The sequence below is a fragment of the Lithobates pipiens genome, unplaced genomic scaffold (genome assembly GCF_037356315.1).
Source record: "Lithobates pipiens isolate NorthernLeopardFrog02 unplaced genomic scaffold, aLitPip1_a1.2 Scaffold_8, whole genome shotgun sequence".
Classification (NCBI taxonomy): domain Eukaryota; kingdom Metazoa; phylum Chordata; class Amphibia; order Anura; family Ranidae; genus Lithobates; species Lithobates pipiens.
Genome location: NW_027507903.1, coordinates 640,204,664 through 640,229,712, shown reverse-complemented (window position 1 = coordinate 640,229,712; position 25,049 = coordinate 640,204,664). Strand labels below are relative to the sequence as shown.

Below are 25,049 nucleotides of genomic sequence, written 5' to 3'. Positions count from 1 at the left end.
GTCGATTTGATTCCCCGGCATTCCTTGCTTGGACCACTTTTGGTTGGTCCTGACCACTGCAGACCCGGAGCATCCCACAAGAGCTGCAGTTTTAGAGGAGTTCTCAACATCTGAACCATTTGTCTAGAGACCAGTGGTCCCCCAACTGCTGCCTTTTGCTTGCATTAATCAAGCCCTTGGAGCAATATTCTCTCCACTGACACCAATGATGCAGCTTAGTTCCTTTCGGTGGCGCCAGCAATGGGCACAGTTCCGGCGGCACCAGTGATGGGGGGGGGGGGGGGGGGCGCAGTTCCTCCCGGTGATGGGGGTGCAGTTCCTCCCAGTGGCAACAGCGATCGGTCACAGTTCTCCCGGCGGCACCAACTCAGATCCTTACTCTTTTCCATTTTTGCTTTCAATTCAACAACTTCAGGGACAACATGTTCACTTGCTGCCTAATGTATCCCACCCACCGTCAGGTGACATTGTCACGAGATAATCAATATTATTCACTTTACCTGTCAGTGGTCCATATAGTAATGGATGATGGGTATATACTGGAACAGGGCAGACTCTCTTCCCCCCCCCCTCCCCCCCTGTCATGTTAGTACATGGAAGGTATGGTGGCTCTGTCCTCTGTACATGGAAGGTACGGTGGCTCTGTCCTCTGTACATGGAAGGTACGGTGGCTCTGTCCTCTGTACATGGAAGGTACGGTGGCTCTGTCCTCTGTACATGGAAGGTACGGTGGCTCTCTCCTCTGTACATGGAAGCTACGGTGGCTCTGTCCTCTGTACATGGAAGCTACGGTGGCTCTGTCCTCTGTACATGGAAGCTACGGTGGCTCTGTCCTCTGTACATGGAAGCTACGGTGGCTCTGTCCTCTGTACATGGAAGGTACGGTGGCTCTGTCCTCTGTACATGGAAGGTACGGTGGCTCTGTCCTCTGTACATGGAAGGTACGGTGGCTCTGTCCTCTGTACATGGAAGGTACGGTGGCTCTGTCCTCTGTACATGGAAGGTACGGTGGCTCTGTCCTCTGTACATGGAAGGGTACGGCGGCTCTGTCCTCTGTACACTCTCTCCTCTGTACATGGAAGGTACGGTGGCTCTGTCCTCTGTGCATGGAAGGTACGGTGGCTCTCTCCTCTGTACATGGAAGGTACGGTGGCTCTCTCCTCTGTACATGGAAGCTACGGTGGCTCTGTCCTCTGTACATGGAAGCTACGGTGGCTCTGTCCTCTGTACATGGAAGCTACGGTGGCTCTGTCCTCTGTACATGGAAGCTACGGTGGCTCTGTCCTCTGTACATGGAAGCTACGGTGGCTCTGTCCTCTGTACATGGAAGCTACGGTGGCTCTGTCCTCTGTACATGGAAGCTACGGTGGCTCTGTCCTCTGTACATGGAAGCTACGGTGGCTCTGTCCTCTGTACATGGAAGCTACGGTGGCTCTGTCCTCTGTACATGGAAGGTACGGTGGCTCTGTACATGGAAGGTACGGTGGCTCTGTCCTCTGTACATGGAAGGGTACGGCGGCTCTGTCCTCTGTACACTCTCTCCTCTGTACATGGAAGGTAGGGTGGCTCTGTCCTCTGTGCATGGAAGGTACGGTGGCTCTCTCCTCTGTACATGGAAGGTACGGTGGCTCTGTCCTCTGTGCATGGAAGGTACGGTGGCTCTCTCCTCTGTACATGGAAGGTACGGTGGCTCTCTCCTCTGTACATGGAAGGTACGGTGGCTCTGTCCTCTGTACATGGAAGGTACGGTGGCTCTGTCCTCTGTACATGGAAGGTACGGTGGCTCTGTCCTCTGTACATGGAAGGGTACGGCGGCTCTGTCCTCTGTACACTCTCTCCTCTGTACATGGAAGGTACGGTGGCTCTGTCCTCTGTGCATGGAAGGTACGGTGGCTCTGTCCTCTGTGCATGGAAGGTACGGTGGCTCTCTCCTCTGTACATGGAAGGTACGGTGGCTCTCTCCTCTGTACATGGAAGGTACGGCGGCTCTCTCCTCTGTACATGGAAGGGTATGGTGGCTCTGTCCTCTGTACATGGAAGGTACGGTGGCTCTGTCCTCTGTACATGGAAGATATGGCGGCTCTCTCCTCTGTACATGGAAGGTACGGCGGCTCTCTCCTCTGTACATGGAAGGTACGGCGGCTCTCTCCTCTGTACATGGAAGGGTATGGTGGCTCTCTCCTCTGTACATGGAAGGGTATAGTGGCTCTGTCCTCTGTACATGGAAGGTACGGCGGCTCTCTCCTCTGTACATGGAAGGTACGGCGGCTCTCTCCTCTGTACATGGAAGGTACGGCGGCTCTCTCCTCTGTACATGGAAGGTACGGCGGCTCTCTCCTCTGTACATGGAAGGTACGGCGGCTCTCTCCTCTGTACATGGAAGGTACGGCGGCTCTCTCCTCTGTACATGGAAGGTACGGCGGCTCTCTCCTTTGTGCATGGAAGGTACGTCGGCTCTCTCCTCTGTGCATGGAAGGTACGGCGGCTCTCTCCTCTGTACATGGAAGGTACGGCGGCTCTCTCCTCTGTACATGGAAGGGTATGGTGGCTCTCTCCTCTGTACATGGAAGGTACGGCGGCTCTCTCCTCTGTACATGGAAGGTATGTCGGCTCTCTCCTCTGTGCATGGAAGGTATGTCGGCTCTCTCCTCTGTGCATGGAAGGTATGTCGGCTCTCTCCTCTGTGCATGGAAGGTACGGCGGCTCTCTCCTCTGTACATGGAAGGGTATGGTGGCTCTCTCCTCTGTACATGGAAGGTACGGTGGTTCTCTCCTCTGTGCATGGAAGGTACGGCGGCTCTCTCCTCCTGTGCATGGAAGGTATGTCGGCTCTCTCCTCCTGTGCATGGAAGGTACGGCGGCTCTCTCCTCTGTGCATGGAAGGTACGGCGGCTCTCTCCTCTGTGCATGGAAGGTACGGCGGCTCTCTCCTCTGTGCATGGAAGGTACGGCGGCTCTCTCCTCTGTGCATGGAAGGTACGGCGGCTCTCTCCTCTGTGCATGGAAGGTACGGCGGCTCTCTCCTCTGTGCATGGAAGGTACGGCGGCTCTCTCCTCTGTGCATGGAAGGTACGGCGGCTCTCTCCTCTGTGCATGGAAGGTACGGCGGCTCTCTCCTCTGTACATGGAAGGGTATGGTGGCTCTCTCCTCTGTGCATGGAAGGTACGGCGGCTCTCTCCTCTGTACATGGAAGGGTATGGTGGCTCTCTCCTCTGTGCATGGAAGGTACGGCGGCTCTCTCCTCTGTACATGGAAGGGTATGGTGGCTCTCTCCTCTGTGCATGGAAGGTACGGCGGCTCTCTCCTCTGTACATGGAAGGGTATGGTGGCTCTCTCCTCTGTGCATGGAAGGTACGGCGGCTCTCTCCTCTGTACATGGAAGGGTATGGTGGCTCTCTCCTCTGTGCATGGAAGGTACGGCGGCTCTCTCCTCTGTACATGGAAGGTGTGGTGGCTCTCTCCTCTGTGCATGGAAGGTACGGCGGCTCTCTCCTCTGTACATGGTAGATATGGTGGGAGGAGGAATGCATGTTGGGTCAGGGAAGATGGGCTCGCTCTCCTCTATAATGGTCGGGAGGTATTTATAGTGTGTAATCAGCGGGGTGATACATGTCTTGTGCTCACAGCTGGCGGCTCTGGTTGTCATCAGCCTTTTGGGAGTCCCTGTCATGCCTCCTTCCCATCCCCCAGCAGCTGCTAAGATCACATTTTTTTTTTTTTTTGCAGAAGTAAACCGACAGCCGACCACATCCGGCCCCCGTCGTCTACTACTGCATCGCGCTCTGTGCAACCTCTGATTGCAGGGCATGGGTGGTGTGATGTCATCGGCCTGCAGGGCAACGATGTCATCGCTGAGAAGAGCTGCAATGACCAGCCAATGGGGGGGTCTTATTCATAACAGCCGGTTATTTGGCATTGCGTCCGTAAATTAATGCAACATCCCAGGAAACCTTTTGTTTTTGAGGTTTTTATTTTGCATTAAATTGAACTTGTGTTTATAAATTTATTATTAATAATAAAATTAGGAATATATATATATATATATATATATATATATATATATATATATATATATATATATATATATATATATATATATATATATATATATATATATATATATATATATATATATATATATATATATATATATATATATATATATATGCAATCACTGTTCACTTTATTAGATACAGGAACTCGAAGTGACTTTGAACGCGGCATGGTTGCTGGTGGCAGACAGGCTGGTCGGAGTATTTCTGGGATTTTCACACACAACCATCTCTCAGGCTTACAGAGAATGGTGGTGGGGGGGGGGGAGGAAAATATCCAGTGAGCGGCAGTTGTGTGGAGGAAAATGCCTTGTTGAGGTCAGAGGAGAATGGACAGACTGGTTCTAAATGATTAGAAAGGCAACAGTAACTCAAATAACCACTCGTTACCCACCCAAGGTATGCAGAATACTTCTCTGAATGCACAACACATCCAACCTTGAAGCCGATGGGCTACAGCAGCAGAAGACCTCCCCGGGTGGCACTCCTGTCAGCTAAGAACAGGAAACTGAGGCTACAATTCGCACAGATCACCAAAATTGGACAATAGAAGATTGGGGGAAAAAATGTTGCCTGATCTCACGAGTCGCGATTTCAGCTGCGGAATTCAAATGGTGAGGTCAGAATTTTGGGAGTAAACATGAAAGCATGGATCCATCCTGCCTTGTATCACCGGTTCAGGCTGGTGGAGGTGGTGTAATGGTGTGGGGGATATTTTCTTGGCACACTTTGGGCCCCTTAGTACCAACTGAGCATCGTTTATACACCTTGGACTACCTGAGTATTGTTGCTGACCATGTCCATCCTTTTATGACTACATTGTACCCATCTTCTGATGGCTCCTTCCAGCAGGATAATGCACCGTGTCACAAAGCTCCGATCATCTCACTACTGGACAATGAGGTCACTGTACTCCAATGGCCTCCACACTCACCAGATCTCATCCAATGGCCTCCACACTCACCAGATCTCATCCAATGGCCTCCACACTCACCAGATCTCATCCAATGGCCTCCACACTCACCAGATCTCATCCAATGGCCTCCACACTCACCAGATCTCATCCAATGGCCTCCACACTCACCAGATCTCATCCAATGGCCTCCACACTCACCAGATCTCATCCAATGGCCTCCACACTCACCAGATCTCATCCAATGGCCTCCACACTCACCAGACCTCATCCAATGGCCTCCACACTCACCAGATATCATCCAATAGAGCACCTTTGGGATGTGGTGGAACCAGAGATTCCCATCATGGATGTGCAGCTGACAAATCAGAAGCAGCTACATTATGCCAAAATGTCTGAGGAAAGTTTCCAACACCTTGTTGTATCTATGCCACCAAGAATGAAGGCCAAAGGTGGTCCAACCCGGTCCTAGGAAAGTGGACTTAATAAAGTGTCCGGTCGGTGTAGATTCATCATTCGAGTGCAGATCTTGGTCATGTGACTCCGTGTTGCCAGGGCACGGGTGTGAAATCCTATTCATTCTCTGTTTATATATTCCCAGCCGGCTGTGTCACTAAAACTGTCCAGGATGGGACATTATAGTCACTAGACAAACACGGGAAGAACGTTATGTCAATATTATGAGACAAAAAGAGAAGTGTCTGTAAAACATCCGACATCTGGGCTGAACGAGAGCAGCCTGCCTGTGTCGATGGATGTAGAGAAGATATTCACTCACCGGACACTTTATTAGGTACACCTTGCTAGTAGCGTGGTTGGACCCCCTTTTGCCTTCATTCTTGGTGGCAAAGGTTCAACAAGGTGTTGGAAACGTTCCTCAGAGATTTTGCTCCATAGTGACATGATCGCATCACACATTCATTCCACCACATCCCAAAGGTGCTCTATTATTGCATGAGATCTGGTGAATGTGGAGGCCATTGGATGAGATCTGGTGAATGTGGAGGCCATTGGATGAGATCTGGTGAATGTGGAGGCCATTGGATGAGATCTGGTGAGTGTGGAGGCCATTGGATGAGATCTGGTGAGTGTGGAGGCCATTGGATGAGATCTGGTGAGTGTGGAGGCCATTGGATGAGATCTGGTGAGTGTGGAGGCCATTGGATGAGATCTGGTGAGTGTGGAGGCCATTGGATGAGATCTGGTGAGTGTGGAGGCCATTGGATGAGATCTGGTGAGTGTGGAGGCCATTGGATGAGATCTGGTGAGTGTGGAGGCCATTGGAGTACAGGGACCTCATTGTCCAGTGGTGAGATGATTGGAGCTTGGTGACACGGTGCATTATCCTGCTGGAAGGAGCCATCAGAAGATGGGGACACTGTAGTCATAAAGGGATAGACATGGTCAGCAACAATACTCAGGTAGGCCGTGGTGTTTAAACCATTGGTACTAAGAGGCCCAAAGTGTGCCATGAAAATATCCCCCCCCCCCCCCCCCCCCATACCATCACACCACCAGCCTGAACCATTGATACAAGGTAGGATGCACCAAATTTTGTCCCCTCCATCTGAATGTCGCAGCTGAAATCCAGACTCCCCCGACCAGGCAAGGTTTTTCCAATCTTCTGTTGTCCAATTTTGGTGATCCTGTGCATATTGTAGACTCAGTTTCCTGTTCTTAGCTGACAGGAGTGGCTCCCGGTGTGGTCTTCTGCTGCTGTAGCCCATCTGCTTCAAGGTTGGATGTGTTGTGTGTGTTCAGAGACGGTATTCTGCATACCTTGGGTGTAACGAGAGGTTATTTGAGTTACTGTCGCCTTTCTATCATCTGGAACCAGTCTGTCCATTCTCCTCTGACATCAACAAGGCATTTTCCTCCACACAGCCGCCGCTCACTGGATATTTTCTCTTTTCCCCACCATTCTCTGTAAACCCGAGGGGTGTGTGTGTGTGTGTGTGTAAATCCCAGAAATACTCAGACCAGCCTGTCTAACACCAACAACCATGCCACATTCAAAGTCACTTAAATCCCCTTTCTTCCCCATCTTGATGCTCAGTTTGAACTTTGACAAGTCATCTTCACCATGTCTAGATGCCTAAATGCATTGATTTGCTGCCATGTGATTGGCTGATTAGCAGTTTGTGTTGCCAAGCAATGGAACCTGTGTACCTAATAAAGTGCACAGTATATTTATCTGAGAGAGCGAGAGCTGGATCGAGGAGGAGAGTTATAGAGGAAGGAGCAGAGTCTCCCAGCAGAGCAGAGTTTTTCAGGAGAGGAGAGTTATAGAGGAAGGAGCAGAGTCTCCCAGCAGTGCAGAGTATTTCAGGAGAGGAGAGTTATAGAGGAAGGAGCAGAGTCATCCAGCAGTGCAGAGTATTTCAGGAGAGGAGAGTTATAGAGGAAGGAGCAGAGCCCTCCAGCAGTGCAGAGTATTTCAGGAGAGGAGAGTTATAGAGGAAGGAGCAGAGCCCTCCAGCAGTGCAGAGTATTTCAGGAGAGGAGAGTTATAGAGGAAGGAGCAGAGTCCTCCAGCAGTGCAGAGTATTTCAGGAGAGGAGAGTTGTAGAGGAAGGAGAGGAGACCTCCAGCAGTGCAGCGTATTTCAGGAGAGGAGAGTTATAGAGGAAGGAGCAGAGTCATCCAGCAGTGCAGAGTATTTCAGGAGAGGAGGGTTATAGAGGGAGGAGAGGAGACCTCCAGCAGTGCAGAGTATTTCAGGAGAGGAGGGTTATAGAGGGAGGAGAGGAGACCTCCAGCAGTGCAGAGTATTTCAGGAGAGGAGAATTATAGAGGAAGGAGCAGAGTCCGCCAGCAGTACAGAGTATTTCAGGAGAGGAGGGTTATAGAGGAAGGCGAGGAGACCTCCAGCAGTGCAGAGTATTTCAGGAGAGGAGGGTTATAGAGGGAGGAGAGGAGACCTCCAGCAGTGCAGAGTATTTCAGGAGAGGAGGGTTATAGAGGGAGGAGAGGAGACCTCCAGCAGTGCAGAGTATTTCAGGAGAGGAGAATTATAGAGGAAGGAGCAGAGTCCGCCAGCAGTACAGAGTATTTCAGGAGAGGAGGGTTATATAGGGAGGAGAGGAGACCTCCAGCAGTGCAGAGTATTTCAGGAGAGGAGGGTTATAGAGGGAGGAGAGGAGACCTCCAGCAGTGCAGAGTATTTCAGGAGAGGAGAATTATAGAGGAAGGAGCAGAGTCCGCCAGCAGTACAGAGTATTTCAGGAGAGGAGGGTTATATAGGGAGGAGAGGAGACCTCCAGCAGTGCAGAATATTTCAGATTTTTTCCCCTCTAATTACACAGAAATGTTGCTCATAAAGCCACTGAACTTCCTCATGTAAGTGAACAGGAAGTGTGAGTCTCGTAGGACGAGATCTTTCCATCCTTGTTATATCGGAGCAGTGTGTGTGGTTGTATATAATGTTGTGGTTGTATATAGTGTGCGGTTGTATATAATGACTGTGGATGTCGTAGTTTCCCGGGATGGATGAGGAATGGTTTGGCTCGGTGATCTGGAGGTGAAGTCTTCTGGCATCGGCTGTGTTGTGTGGTTGGATGCCGGAGGCTTTGTTGTGTAATGTTACCCATAACACGCTGTAATGAAAGGCACATGTAGGGGGATGGGAGCGAGTGTAATCTTTACCATCCCCGCACCCTCCTCATTGGTGGGAACATCACCATCTGTGCTTTATATACAGTGCCTTGAAAAAGTATTCATACCCCTTGACATTTTCCACATTTTTTGTCTTTACAACCAAAAACATAAATGTATTTTATGTGATGGACCAACACAAAGTGGTACATAAATGTGAAGTGGAAGGAAAATTTATAAATGGTTCTGAAATGTATTTATTTTTTTACAAATATGTGAAAAGTGTGGGGGGTAGATTTGTATGGCGCCCCCCGGAGTCAATACTTAGTAGAACTTCCTTTCACTGCAATTACAGCTGCAAGTCTTTTTTGGGGATGTCACTACCAGCTTTGCATATCTAGAGAGGGACATTTTTTCTTTGCAAAATATCTCACGCTCTGTCAGATTGGATGGAGAGTGTCTGTGTTCAGCAATTTTCAAGTCTTGCCACAGATTCTCAATTAGATTTAGGTCTGGTCTTTGACTGGGCCATTCTAACACATGAATATGATTTGATCTAAACCATTCCATTGTAGCTCTGGCTGTATGTTTTGGGTCGTTGTCCTGCTGGAAAGTGAACCTCCCCCCAGTCTCAAGTCTTTTACAAACTCTAACAGGTTTTCTTCTAAGATTGCCCTGTATTTTGCTCCATCCATCTTCCCATCAACTCTGATGTTGAAGAAAATCATCCCCCCCCCCCCCCCCAACATGATTCTGCCACCACCATGTTTCACGGTGGGGATGGTGTGTTCAGGGTGATGTGCAGTGTTAGTTTTCTGCCACACATAGCTTTTTGCTTTTAGGCCGAAAAGTTCAATGTTGGTTTCATCTGACCAGAGCACCTTCTTCCCCATGTTTTCTGTGTCCTCCACATGGCTTCTCACAAACTGCAAACTGACTTCTTATGGTTTTCTTTCAACAATGTCTTTCTTCTTGTCACTCTTCCATAAAGGGCAGATTTGTAGAGAGCACAACTAATAGTTGTCCTGTGGACAGATTCTCCCCCTGAGCTGTGGATCTCTTCAGCTCCTCCAGAGTTACCATGGACCTCTTGGCTGCTTCTCTGATGAATGCTCTCCTTGCCTGGCCCGGTCAGTTTAGGTGGACGGCCATGTCTTGGTAGGTTTGCAGTTGTGCCATACTCTTTCCATTTTGGGATGATGGATTGAACAGAGCTCCGTGAGATGTTCAAAGCTTGGGATATTTTTTGTATAACCTAACCCTGCTTTACACTTCTCCACAACTTTATCCCTGACCTGTCTGGTGTGTTCCTTGGCCTTCATGATGCTGTTTGTTCACTAAGGTTCTCTAACAGACCTCTGAAGTCTTCACGGAACAGCCGTATTTATACTGAGATTAAATTACACACAGGTGGACTCTATTTACTAATTAGGTGACTCCTGATGAGTTTACTTCCTCTTTGATTCCCTGCAAAGGTAAAGCATAATGGACTACTGTGCATCGCATAGTAGCCCATTATGTGTCACTTACCTGACACAGGAGCCAGCGAAGTCACCGCTGTCCCCTGTAGTCCGGCGCATCCATCTTCTCGGTGGGTCTCGCTGCTCCGCCGCTGTTATTTGGCGAAGCCGTCACTCTCGCGCATGCGCACGGAGCCGCCACGCGCGACATATTCGCCGTTGACTGGTGCCGCACTCAGTGTGCCTGCGCCGTAGACAGCGGTGCCTGTCTTTCGGCAAATATCTCCTAAACCGTGTAAGGAGCATTCTTCACACTGACCATCCAATGTATCATGGGTTGTAGATTTCTCGTTTTTAGCAGGGGTTCCCCAAGACCAGAGAACTATTTCAAGGGTTCCTCTGTGTTGAAAAGGTTGAGAGAGGCTGCCTTTTTAGATGTTGAATTTTAAAAGCAGCGGACTTTTGTCAGATTAGCAAACCTGTGAGATGAGCGGGGTTGCCGCTGCTTTTAAAATTCAAGATCTAAATAGTCAGACGGAGTTGTAAGTCCTGTATTTCACTATATAAACTGACTTTACTATTATAAATATAAATCCGTGTAAAATGCAAAACTCCAGTGGGTGTAACAAGATGTCCGCTTTCCCCCCTTCTTAGTGTATCCTTACTGTAGACCAGTGTGGGGTGTAGCAAGATGGCGGCGGCGACAGAACGTCACTTCCGTAGCAAACTGTAATGGGTCGCTGAATATGTCGTTACACCCTCACCTACCCCCCCACACTCAGTCCTCACTTACCCTCTTCTGTCCTCACCCCAGCCTCACCCAACTCCCTAACTGCCCATCTACCTACTCCTTTCTAGGCGATGAGTATCAATATTTGGTATTGGCGATTTATTTGGTGTTAAAAAAATAAATGGTATTTGTGCATCCCTAATTTTTAGGATGTATCTGGTCTATAAACTGGGAGGCCCTGGGTGGACAGTTGGATAAATGGCTCTATATTTAGGATTGTCCATCCAGAGCCTCTGGTTTATAGACCAGTTGGATAAATGGTTCTATTTTTAGGATGTATCCGGGCTATAAACCAGAGGCTCCAAATGGACAGTTGGATAAATGGTTCTATATTTAGGATGTAGCCGGTCCATAAACCAGAGGCTCTGGATAGACGGTTGGATAAATGACTCTATATTTAGAGTCTATCTGGTCTATAAAACGGAGGCACTGGATGGACAGTTGGATAAATGGTTCTATATTTAGGATGTATGTCGTCTATAAACCAGAGGCTCTGGATAAACGGTTGGATAAATGGTTCTATATTTAGGATGTAGCCGGTACATAAACCAGAGGCTCTGGATAGACGGTTGGATAAATGACTCTATATTTAGAGTCTATCTGGTCTATAAAATGAAGGCTCTGGATGGACAGTTGGATAAATGGTTCTATATTTAGGATGTATGTCGTCTATAAACCAGAGGCTCTGGATAAACGGTTGGATAAATGGTTCTATATTTAGGATGTAGCCGGTACATAAACCAGAGGCTCTGGATAGACGGTTGGATAAATGACTCTATATTTAGAGTCTATCTGGTCTATAAAACGGAGGCTCTGGATGGACAGTTGGATAAATGGTTCTATATTTAGGATGTATGTCGTCTATAAACCAGAGGCTCTGGATAAACGGTTGGATAAATGGTTCTATATTTAGGATGTAGCCGGTACATAAACCAGAGGCTCTGGATAGACGGTTGGATAAATGACTCTATATTTAGAGTCTATCTGGTCTATAAAACGGAGGCACTGGATGGACAGTTGGATAAATGGTTCTATATTTAGGATGTATGTCGTCTATAAACCAGAGGCTTTGGATAAACAGTTGGATAAATGGTGGACTTAACCTTTAAGTCCCCTCTCTCTTACTAATCCTGAGTCACTGAAGCAGTAAAATATATATATTTGGTCCAGTCCATAAACCAGAGGCTCTGGACAGACGGTTGGATAAATGACTCTATATTTAGAGTCTATCTGGTCTATAAAATGAAGGCTCTGGATGGACAGTTGGATAAATGGTTCTATAGTTAGGATGTATCTGGACCAGTGATTCTCAACCAGGGTTCCGTGGAACTCTAGGGTTCCTCCAGACTTTGCTAGAGGTTCCTTCAGCATTGGGCAATTTCTGCCTCTCAGATAAGTTCTCACCGACACCATTGATCTCTTTAGCTCTCTCTAAGGAGGTAATTCTTCCCAATGACCACAAGTGTGAGGACCATTCTTCTCACTGACCATCACACTAATGTATCATGAGTTGTAGACTTCTAATTTTTAGCAGGGGTTCCCCGAGACCGGAGAACTATTTCATGGGTTCCTCTGTGTTGAGAAAGGCTGATCTGGACTATAAACCAGAGGCTCTGGATGGACCCTTGGATTAATGGTTCTATATTTAGGATTTATCTGGTCTATAAACCAGAGGCCCTAGATGGACAGTTGGGTACTTGACTTGATTTTTGGTGTCTGCCGCCTCCCATTTCTGTAAAATAAGAGATGGAAAGTTTGAATCTAATTTTAGTTGTTCCAGAAAGTTGTCAGATAAAAGCCTATCCGTGCAATCCAGGTCCTCTTCTCACATGAAGCTGTGGCACCATGCCAACCTTCTACAGGCCTCTTGTGCCAGCTCGTCATCCAAGACTAAAGTGCCCATTCCTCGGTCTTCCCTCACCCACAAGCCCTGACGTGTGACAAATCCAAACATTAGTACAGCGGGGGTCACAAACCCGCCCCCGACCTCTCCATTATCTTGGCCTCTCCCCGGCATCCCTGAATAAGCCTTGTTGTTAGCACTTCTGGGCAGAGAGCCACAACCAAGTCATCACCAATGAGTCATGTGGTAGCCCTTGGGGCACAGCGACGCCCTGCCTCTGCCAGCACCGAGGGATGAGCGCAGTGACAGGGCACGAGGCTCTGGGGATTACACTGCACAGATTGTTCAAGGAGGGAGAGGCTGGAGGGGACAGACAAGGTCACGCTTCAATTAAAGGACAAAAATATTGAGAGATTTTTAGTCTGCCTGTTGCTGGCAGCGGTTTGCTTACTGCCTCTCCTCCCTTAAATTGCCACATTAAAGCTGTAAAAAAATTAAAATTTTATGGGGAGAAAAGTTAAAAACGTACTTGCCTTACCCCCGGTTTCCTCACAAGAGTTATGTGAAGAGCTTTGGAATACCAAATCTCAATAGAAGAACCACATTTGTAGTGCAGGAGCACCCTATTGTGAGATTTGGAATCCTCAGCGTTCCCAGGATATTGCCAGAAGCATCGTGACATCGCCCTTCCCTAGGCACCATGGGTAAGGTAAGTATATACCACACACAAATATATTTATTTTACTGCTTCAGTGACTCAGATTAGTAAGAGAGAGGGGACTTAAAGGTTAAGTCCACCATTTATCCAACTGTTTACTCAGAGCCTCTGGTTTATAGACCAGATACGTCCCAAATATAGAACCATTGATTCAACTGTCCATCCAGAGCCTCTGGTTTATAGACCAGTTCACGAAAAATGAAAAGGTGAATTGTAACCAAATATTCTAGCCACCCCTCCTGGCCCTGCTGCCCGTATGGGCTGTGCCCCATGCTACTGGTCTAGTGGCCCATGCACTGCATTACACAGGCCCCGGAATGAGTATCTATCATAGTGCTCGCAATGGCAAGCCCTTATTGGTTAACAGTGCTGCGTAAACATGCTGACCAATGACGAGCACATCTGAGGCTTCTTCCAGTAAGGTGTCCCAGAAGATAGAAGCTCTTCTCATTGGTCAGCATGGCCACTTGGTCACGCTGGCCCAATGAGGGCTTGCCAGTGCAACCATTATCATGGATAGTTACTCTTGGGCTGTGTATTACGGTATAAGGTCTGTTACACTGGCAGCACAGGACACCACGGCCGCTTTGTACAGTGGGGGTTCTGGAGTTATCATCAAGATATTTGGAATTAGTTCTCTTTCTAATTTTTCATAAAAAAGGGGACTTGCCATTTTAAGCATGCCATTCTCAGCTCAAATTTTGGTGGATCATGCATGCAGTCACTGTTTCGGATCATGCATGCCGTCATCGTTGGGGGGGGGGGGGGGGGGGGCGCTCAGGCGGGTGTGCCTTCCCCATGGGGGGGGGCGCGCTCAGGCGTGCGCACTGTCACCGTTGGTGGCGGGCATACCATCACCGTTGGGAGCACTCAGGAAGGGTCTCTGCTGTCTGAATTTAAAGGGAAAAACCAGTAAAATGAGGTGCTGCATACAGATTTTCAATAGATCAAATTATCATTGGGCACACTGGCTCCGGTTCAGTAGTCCACAAAACAAGGACACTCCTTACAAATGGAGGGAACTCCGAGTTGAGAATCCACGCAGCCCAGTGAGAGCACCAAATAATCGACCAAGAGTCCCAAGGTTTTTATTGGTAAAATTGGTTCATAGCAGGGAAAATGCCAACACGTTTCGAAAGACTACCCCCTTCATCAGGGCTAGGAAATTTTGACTGTACTTAGAGTAGCTCTACGTTTTGTTGAGATAACGATCCCCATGTTTGATCAATGTACATTGCAAGGATTTTAACAATCTTTGTATCGGATTCCTATTTTTTTTTTTTTTGCTCTGTTTAATTTGCCAGGTCCTTTGCAGACTGATTCTGAACAGGAGGATCTCGTTAATTATAATCACCTGATGCACTCTGTGTGTCAGCATCACATGTGGAAGTTACTTTGGCAGGTCTGCATGTAAATACAGCCTGCCCAGGGAACACCTACTACTCCAGATTGACACCCACCCGCCCATCAAGGCGTTTTTGATATTTGCATAACTCCTCCCAAGAGCCAGCCCACTGCTTGTATCTATATCAGGGCTGGCGGTTCGTGGGAGTAGTACTGGATGAGGCCGGGTGCTGTGATATTTTTTAGGAAGAGGGGTACAGCACCCTGTTGGCACCTCCCGCCATCCATGATCTGCCTGCATTGTTTGAAGACGTACAGAGACACAGTGATGACATCAACAGGTCTAAAATGAGGATGAAAGCGGAAAAAAAAATTGGCATGTTGTTGGGTGGGGGCATACGGAAAAAAAAAGACAGTAAACACTAGCATAGACAGCGGCGTAGTTTGCATAGACAGGATTGGTTCTCTCGCGTTGCGGCCATGTTTGAGTGGGATTTTTCCCCATAGTGAGGCCTCAGAGTTTGATGTACCATTTTGATTTCTCCTTCAGATTTATCGAAGAACCGTTTCACGGAAGTTCCCGGTGAGTTGTGTCAGCTGGTGTCCCTGGAATCCTTTAACCTCTATCACAACTGCCTGCGTAGCCTTCCCACGTGCATCTCCAACCTACAGGCCCTCACCTACCTGAACATAAGGTGAGTGAAACTCTTCTACGCACATTGTTCCCCATGACCTTAGCCCTGCCTTTTTCCTCCAGGATTCTGTTGAATACTAGGGTTCCTGCAAAGTTCGCTTAGGGGTGTCTTGAACATTAAGCAGAGATCTTTTGTCTGCATAGTCTCGGCACCATTTTCAATCAGCAGAGCCAACAGTTTGGTGACCAAAATGCCTCTGACCACCAACAGACATTTTCACCAGTGAACATAAATGCAAGGGGTTACTACACCGATCACTAATGTAGGGCTCGTTCTTTCCACCAAACACTAATGTAATGGGGTATTCATTCCACTACCGACCAGCATAAGGAACCTTACTACCGCTGACCACCAATCTAAGAAGACACTTCTTCCTCTGACCACCAACGTAAAGGGGGACTTTCTCCAATGACCAGCAGTGTAAGAAGGGCCATCTCCAATTACCACCAATGCAGGTGGGTTTTTCGCCACTGATCACCAAAGTAGGGGGACTTTCTCCAATGACCACCAGTGTAAGAAGGGCCTTCTCCAATTATCACCAGTGTAAGGAAGACCTTCTTCTTCAGTGAACACCAGTATAAAGGGGTTGTCTCTAGCTGGGCCTTCTCCAATGGCCATCAATGTAGGTGGGCCATCTCCAATGACTGCCAATATAGTGGGGAATTACAGTGGATATAAAAAGTCTACACACCCCTGTTAAATTGTCAGGTTTCTGTGATGTAAAAAAACAATCGGACAAATCATTTCCACCTTTTTTTTAATGTGACCTATAAGCTGTACAACTCAATTGAAAAACAAACTGAAATATTATAGTAAAAATATTGTGGTTGCATAAGTGTGCACACCCTCTTTTATAACTGGGGATGTAGCTGTTTTTGGCGTTAAGCAATCACATTCAAACTCATGTTAAATAGGAGTCAGTACCCCCCTGCCATAATTTAAAATGCCTCTGATTAATCCCAAATAAAGTTCAGCTGTTCTAGTAGGTCTTTCCTGACATTTTCTTAGTCACATCCTACAGCAAAAGCCATGGTCTGCAGGGAGCTTCCAAAGCATCAGAGGGATCTCATTGTTGGAAGGCATCAGTCAGGAGAAGAGTACAAAAGAATTTCCGAGGCATTAGATATACCATGGAACACAGTGAAGACCGTCCTCATCAAGTGGAGAAAATATGGCACAACTGTGACATCACCAAGAACTGGACGTCCCTCCAAAATTGATTAAAAGACGAGAAGAAGCCTGGTCAAGGAGGCTGCCAAGAGGCCTACAGCAACATTAAAGGAGCTGCAGGAATATTTGGCTGTGTGGTACATGACAACAATCTGCCGTATTCTTCGTATGTCTGGGCTATGGGGTAGAGTGGCAAGACAGAAGCCTTTTATTACGATGGAAAACATCCAAGCCCGGCTAAATTTTTGCTTTGGGGCTGTTTTTCTTCAGCTGTAACAGGGGCCTTAGTTTAGGTAGAGGGGCTTATGAATAGTTCCAAATACCAGTCAATATTTGCACAAAACCTTCAGGCTTTTGCTAGAAAGCAGAACATGAAGAGGAAATGTAATCTTTCGGCGTGACAGTGAAACAAATCCTACATCCAAATCAACAAAGGAATGGCTTCACCAGAAGAAGATTCAAGTTTTGGAATGACCCAGCCAGAGCCCAGAGTTGAACCCCATTGAAAATCTGTGGGGTGATCTGCAGAGGGCTGTGCACAGGAGATGGCCTCACAATCTGACAAATTTTGAGGGTTTTTTTTACAAAGAAGAGTGCTGTAATAAAATCAAAAGATGGTTCAACAAAGTATTAGTGTAAGGGTGTGCACACTTATGCAGCCATATTATTTTAGTTGATTTTTACTTCCCTCCACCTAAAAGATTTCAGTTTGTTTAATTGAGTTGTACAGTTTATAGGTCACATTAAAGGTGGAAAAAGTTCTGAAGTTTATCTTTTTGTCTCCTGGGGGGGGGGGTCTTTTCCAACTGCCATCGGTGTGGGTGGGCCTTGGCCGCTGACCATGGGTGTGGGTGGGCCTTGGCCGCTGACCATGGGTGTGGGTGGGCCTTGGCCGCTGACCACGGGTGTGGGTGGGCCTTGGCCGCTGACCACGGGTGTGGGTGGGCCTTGGCCGCTGACCACGGGTGTGGGTGGGCCTTGGCCGCTGACCACGGGTGTGGGTGGGCCTTGGCCGCTGACCACGGGTGTGGGTGGGCCTTGGCCGCTGACCACGGGTGTGGGTGGGCCTTGGCCGCTGACCACGGGTGTGGGTGGGCCTTGGCCGCTGACCACGGGTGTGGGTGGGCCTTGGCCGCTGACCACGGGTGTGGGTGGGCCTTGGCCGCTGACCACGGGTGTGGGTGGGCCTTGGCCGCTGACCACGGGTGTGGGTGGGCCTTGGCCGCTGACCACGGGTGTGGGTGGGCCTTGGCGGCTGACCACGGGTGTGGGTGGGCCTTGGCGGCTGACCACGGGTGTGGGTGGGCCTTGGCGGCTGACCACGGGTGTGGGTGGGCCTTGGCGGCTGACCACGGGTGTGGGTGGGCCTTGGCGGCTGACCACGGGTGTGGGTGGGCCTTGGCGGCTGACCACGGGTGTGGGTGGGCCTTGGCGGCTGACCACGGGTGTGGGTGGGCCTTGGCGGCTGACCACGGGTGTGGGTGGGCCTTGGCCGCTGACCACGGGTGTGGGTGGGCCTTGGCCGCTGACCACGGGTGTGGGTGGGCCTTGGCCGCTGACCACGGGTGTGGGTGGGCCTTGGCCGCTGACCACGGGTGTGGGTGGGCCTTGGCGGCTGACCACGGGTGTGGGTGGGCCTTGGCGGCTGACCACGGGTGTGGGTGGGCCTTGGCGGCTGACCACGGGTGTGGGTGGGCCTTGGCCGCTGACCACGGGTGTGGGTGGGCCTTGGCCGCTGACCACGGGTGTGGGTGGGCCTTGGCCGCTGACCACGGGTGTGGGTGGGCCTTGGCCGCTGACCACGGGTGTGGGTGGGCCTTGGCGGCGGACCACGGGTGTGGGTGGGCCTTGGCGGCGGACCACGGGTGTGGGTGGGCCTTGGCCGCTGACTGTGGGTGGGCCTTGGCCGCTGACTGTGGGTGGGCCTTGGCCGCTGACTGTGGGTGGGCCTTGGCCGCTGACTGTGGGTGGGCCTTGGCCGCTGACCAGCAATGTAATGATGTTCTAAATAAACCACTGTTGGGTGGGTATATATATATATATATATATATATATATATATATATATATATATATATATATATATATATATATATATATATATATATATATATATATATATATATATATATATATACATATGAAAGGGTTCCTCTGTAGTCAAAGGTTCAGAAAGACGGCCTGCAGGGCTCTGTAACGGTACATTTCATGCTTCTTTTCAAATGTAATTAATGGGATAACTACGTGAGTTAATGAAGGCAAATGGCAGTAATGGAATTTTTCGAAGGGAGCAGATAATGTTCTCTCAGCTGACAACATCCAGAGTTCTAATTACTGAGAGCCCCCTGGCCCAGGAAGTTGACTGTCCTTGGAGGTCGGGAAGGAATTTGGCAGCAGTTGGAGGGGGAGGTTTTGTTTTGCTCGGAGAGATTTGAACTTGATGGCCATCAGTCCTCCTTTTTTTTTTTTTCTTTTTTTTTTTCAGCCTCAATTCTGTAATTTTGTTCTAAGTCCCTACCATCCCCCAACTCTTGGTATTCAGTGACTGGCTCTGCTGATGGATGGTCAGCTGTCTGTACGAGTATTTTTATATCAAACAAAGCACAACTGACATTATTTAGGTATAGAACTCCGAGACTGCGGTCTACTGTAGAGATCAGCAAGCGGCAAAATAACCTGGAGGGATGGAGGAGATTCCTTGTTAGATACGAAAGTCAAAGAACCCAGTGTACTGTGGAGATCCGCAATAAAAAAAACATGGAAAAATGCAGGATGGTCCTTCTAGGTATGCAAGACAGTCCTCAGTCTACTGTAAAGACTAGTCGGAGCAAGGCACCTTGAGGCATGGAGGGAATTCCTTCTAGGTATGCAAGCCAGAGTCTTTAGTCTTTGGTAGACATCAGCTAGGAACAAGGTCACCTTGAGGGATTGAGGAGATTCCTTTTAGGTATGCAGGTCAAAGAACCCAATATACTGTAGAGATCGCTTTGAAAAAGCACTTCTGGAAGGATGCGGAAGGTTTTTGTAGCTATCCAAGCCAGAGACCCTAGTCTACTGTAGAGATGAACAAGTGCAGTGGGGAAATAATTTGATCACAGATTGATTACAGATTTTGGAAGTTTGCCCACTTACAAAGAAATGAAGCGACCCTATAATTTTAATTTTTTTATCATATTTGATGGAGACTAACAACAAAAAATCCAAAAAAAAAGCACATGATACAACAAGTGTTATACATTAAGTTGTAGTTCAGTGAGTAAAATGAGTATTTGATCCCCAAGCAAAACATGTCTGAGGTTGACGTTTCTTGTAGTTGGTTACCAGGCTTGCACACATCTCGGGAGGGATTTTGGTCCACTCCTCTTTACAGATCTCTTCTAAATCCTTAAGGTTTCTTGGCTGTCGCTTGGAAACTCAGTTTTAGCTCCCTCCATAAATTTTCTTTTATGTGTTTCTTCTTGAACTACTCCTCTGTTGCCTTGACGATATGTTTTGGGCCATTGTCTTGCTTGAGGCCCCATCCACGACCCATCTTCGGTGTTCTGGCTGAGGGAAGAAAGTTCTCATCCAAGATTTTACAATACATGGCCCTGTCCACTGGGCCATCAATTCAGCAAAGTTGGCTTGTACCCTTGTTTTAGAAGAAAAACAGTCCCAAAGCATCATGTTTCCACCTCCATGCTTGACTGTAATTAGGGATGGTGTTCTTGGGGTCATAGTCAGAACTTTTCTTCCTCCAAACACGGCGAGTTGCGTTAATACGAAAAAGCTCCATTATGGTCTCCTCTGACCACAGCACTTTCTCCCAATCCTTCTTTGAATCATTTAGATGTTCATTGGCAAACTTCAGACGGCCTGTACATGTGCCTTCTTGAGGAGGGGGACCTTGTGGGTGCTGAATGATATCAATCTATGGCGGCGTAGTATGTTACCAATGGTTTGTTTGGTGACTTTGGTCCCAACTGCCTTGAGATCATTCACAAGCTCCTCCCGTGTAGTTCTGGGCTGATCCCTCACTTTTCTCATCATCCTTACCCCATGAGGCGAAATCATGCATGGAGCTCCAGACTGAGGGCGATTGATGGTCATTTTGTATTTCTTCAATTGGTGAATGGTGTCTTCAACAGTTGTCTCCTTCTCACCAAGCTTCTTGCCGATGGTCTTGTAGCCCATTCCAGCCTTGTGAAGGTCTACAATCTTGTCCCTGATGTCCTTTGATAGCTCTTTGGTCTTGCCCATGATGGTGAGGTTTGAATGGAAGAAAGATTCTGTGGACAGGTGTCTTTTATACACATAACGAGTTGTCGTTAGGAGGACCTTCTTCAATTGACGGGACTAATCTGTGTACCACAAGAGCACCTACTGTAGCCAGTCTGTGGGAGCCAGAATTATTGTTGGTTGGGGAACAAATACTTATTTTTATCACTGAACTGCAACTCCTTTTATAACCTTTGTAGCGTGTGGTGTGTATTATTGTTATTATTGTTATTATTTATTATTATTATTATTATTAATTTTTTTTTTTTCTGGATTTTTTTGGTTGATATTCTTTCATTTAAAATACACCTATGGTAACAATTATAGACCCTTCAATTCTTTGTAAATGAGCAAATATACAAAATCTGCAGAGGGTCAAATAATTTTCCTCAGTGTGGGGAAATGCAGGGGATTCCTTCTACGTATACAAACCAGAGCCCTTAGTCTTAATAGAGATCAGCAAGAAGCAAGGTCATCTGAAGGGATTTAGGAGATCCCTTCTAGGTATGGAAGTCAAAGAACCCAATCTACTGTAGAGATCACTTTTGAAGAAGCATTTCTGGAGGGATGCGGAAGGTTTTTGTAGGTTTGCAAACCAGAGACCCCGGTCTACTGTAGAGATCCGCAATGATCAAATGCATTAGGAGTGGTGCAGGTGCATTATTCTACGTATGCAAACCAGAGACCCCATTCTACTACAGAGATGAGCAAGAACATTTGGTAGGATGGTTGGGTATTTCTTTTAGGTATGCAAATCGGAAGCCCCAGTCTACTCCAGAGATCAGCAGGAAAAAAGTGCATCAGGAAGGACGCAGAGGGGTTCCTTCTAGACATGCAAGCCAGAGACCCCCAATGTACTGTAGAGATCAGCAAGGAGCGATTTACATCAGGAGTGCAGTAGAGTATTCCTGTTAGGTATGCACATCAGAGGACCCAGTCTATTGTCGAGATGAGCAAATACATCTGGGAGATTTCAGGGGATTCCTTATAGATATCCAAACCAGAGAACCAAGTTTACTGTAGAGGCCATTCATAAGTACGTCATGAGGGATGCAGGGGATTCCTTCTAGGTTTGCAAGATAAAGCCCTTAGTCTTGGTAGAGAACAGCAAGGTCTGCTGGAGGGATGGAGGAGATTCTTTCTAGGTATGCAAGTCAAAAAAACGAGTTTATTGTAGAGATCGGTGATAAAAGGCATGGAAGGATGGAGTGTGTTCCTTATACCTGTGCAAGACCGAGTCCTCAGTCTACTGTAAAGATCACTTTGAAAAAAAATGAGAGATGAGCAAGTACATCTGGGGGAATGTCAAAGAACCCAGTTTACGATAGAGATTGGTGATGAAACCTATGAAAGTATGCAGGATGTTCTAGATCTGCCAGCCAGAGTCCTCTGTCTACTGCAGGGGTCTCAAACTGGTGGCCCTCCAGATGTTGCGAAACTACAAGTCCCATCATGCCATTGCCTTTGGGAGTCTTGCTCTTAACTGTCAGCCTTGCAATGCCTCATGGGACTTGTAGTTTTTCAACAGCTGGAGGGCCACCAGTTTGAGACCTCTGGTCTACTGTAATGATCACTTTGAAAAGAACTTCTGGAGGGATTTAGGAGATTTTTGTAGGTATGCAAACCAGAGATCCCAGTCTACCATAGAGATCAGCAAGAAGAAAGTACATCTGGAAGGATGCATGGGGTTTGTTCTAGGTATGCAAACCAGAGACTCCCAGAGCACTATAGAGCTCAGCAAGGAGCAACAGTTGGAAGGATGTTGGGTATTCCTTTTTTAGGTAGGCAAGTCAGCAGCCTCCGTCTACTGTATTGATCAGCAAGAAGAAAGTGAATCAGGAAGGGGGGGGTGTAGGGAATTCCTTTAACAAATGCAAACCAGAGTCTCTAGTCTACTGTAGAAATCCACAAAGAGTTTTAGGAAGGATGCATGGGGGGGGTTCCTTCTAGGTATGCCAGCCAAAGACCCAAGTCTACTATAGAGATTAACAAGATAAAATACATCCTTGTTTCCACAGCCGAAACCTCCTCACCTCTCTACCTCCTTACCTCTGTCGTCTTCCTCTCACCGTTCTCATCGCCAGTAATAACAAGCTGAACTCCATTCCAGAGGAGGTGGGCGCCATGACCAACCTGCGGCAGCTGGTGAGTAGCAGATTTATTGGGTGAGATGTACGCACTTACCTGCCTGGAGAAGGTGAATCGTATTCCATTGCTTAATTACTGTTTAAAGGGGTGCGGCGTGGTGGGAGCTGTGTGTGGCGGAAGTGTGGGAGATAAGACCTCCTATACATGTCTGGGTGTAAGAAGTCATGTGTCCATCATAATCTGGCCCTTAAAAATAAATCAAATTGCTAGTCCCCTGTAATCATAGGTATTATACTTGCCTTTTCTAGGGATTCATATCTCTTGCCTGCTTTCTATACCAGCAATGCAGCTTCCGCGACTGGAGTAGCGGGGGCCCGGTGCGCCGTGCGCGACTGGAGTAGCGGAGGGGGCCCGGAGCGCAACTGGAGTAGCGGAGGGGGCCCGGAGCGCAACTGGAGTAGCGGAGGGGGCCCGGAGCGCAACTGGAGTAGCGGAGGGGGCTCGGAGCGCAACTGGAGTAGCGGAGGGGGCCCGGAGCGCAACTGGAGTAGCGGAGGGGGCCCGGAGCGCAACTGGAGTAGCGGAGGGGGCCCGGAGCGCAACTGGAGTAGCGGGGCCCAGTGTGTGACTGGAGTAGCTGGGGTCCGGAGCGTGACTGGAGTAGCGGGGCCCTGTGCGCGACTGGAGTAGTGGAGGGGGCCCGGAGCGCGACTGGAGTGTGGGGGGGGGGCCGGAGCGCGACTGGAGTGTGGGGGGGGGGGGCCCAGATTGCAACTGGAGTAGCGGGGCCCGGTGCGCCGCGCGCAAATGGAGAAGCGGGGCCAGGAGTGGGAATGGAGTAGCGCAAATGGAGGAGCGGGGGCCAGGAGTGGGAATGGAGTAGCGCAAATGGAGTAGCGGAGGGGGCCCGGAGCGCAACTGGAGTAGCGGAGGGGGCCCGGAGCGCAACTGGAGTAGCGGAGGGGGCCCGGAGCGCAACTGGAGTAGCGGAGGGGGCCCGGAGCGCAACTGGAGTAGCGGAGGGGGCCCGGAGCGCAACTGGAGTAGCGGAGGTGGCCCGGAGCGCAACTGGAGTAGCGGGGCCCAGTGTGTGACTGGAGTAGCTGGGGTCCGGAGCGTGACTGGAGTAGCGGGGCCCTGTGCGCGACTGGAGTAGTGGAGGGGGCCCGGAGCGCGACTGGAGTGTGGGGGGGGGGCCCGGAGCGCGACTGGAGTGTGGGGGGGGGGCCCAGATTGCAACTGGAGTAGCGGGGCCCGGTGCGCCGCGCGCAAATGGAGGAGCGGGGCCAGGAGTGGGAATGGAGTAGCGCAAATGGAGGAGCGGGGGCCAGGAGTGGGAATGGAGTAGCGCAAATGGAGGAGCGGGCCCGGGGCGCTGTGCGCGACTGGAGTAGCGGAGGGGGCCCGGAGCGCGACTGGTGTGTGTGTGTGTGGGTGGGGGGGGGCAGATTGCAACTGGAGTAGCGGGGCCCGGTGCGCCGCTCGCAAATGGAAAAGCGGGGGCCAGGAGTGGGAATGGAGTAGCGCAAATGGAGGAGTGGGCCCGGAGCGCCGTGCGGGAATGGAGTAGCAGGAATGAGAGAGCGGGGCCCGGAGTGCCGCGCGGGAATGGAGTAGCAGACACCCTCAAGGTTCAAAGAATCTATAGACTGTCTGCAGCAATGATTGGTAGTCATGTGATCTCTGCGGGAAGTTTGGGAACAATGATTTCTTTTTTTTTATGCCATGAAAGGGGAACTTTTTTTTGCTGACTTCGATCTTTTGATTTCATGGGAAGTGTGAATATTAAAGTGACTGCATCACCACAAGGTCCTGTGTAAACAAAGCCCTGGCCTGTAAAATAATGATATATATTCTAAGGACTCCTGTTTTAAAAGCCACCGGTTTTCTCCTCCCTTCTTGCTGCAAATATTCCACACTTCCTGGGTGCGTCGCACACGTGTTCCTCCTACTGTTTGCTGTGGTCCTTGGTGACGGCTCGTAATGTCACTCCAGTGACGGGGACACTTTAAATCTGAACTTCAGCCTTCCCTACTCTCTTACACAGTTGTTTGATCTCCTCTCCTGTATTGAAATGGCTTACTCTGATTTGACTGCACACTGTGAGTTTCTCACAATGTACACT

At 48.9% G+C, this 25,049-nt stretch overlaps 1 protein-coding gene across 1 annotated transcript in view; it reads left to right on the top strand.

The window, feature by feature from the left end:
- Nucleotides 1–748: 748 nt before the first annotated feature.
- LOC143962435 (uncharacterized) overlaps nt 749–25,049 on the top strand; it is a gene marked incomplete at its 3' end in the record, with an annotated part of 43,062 nt that continues 18,761 nt past the window's right edge. Inside the window, 3 exon segments of the mRNA XM_077471710.1 lie at nt 749–1,478; nt 15,266–15,410; nt 22,855–22,981. Coding sequence (XP_077327836.1) covers nt 749–1,478; nt 15,266–15,410; nt 22,855–22,981 — 1,002 coding nt within the window.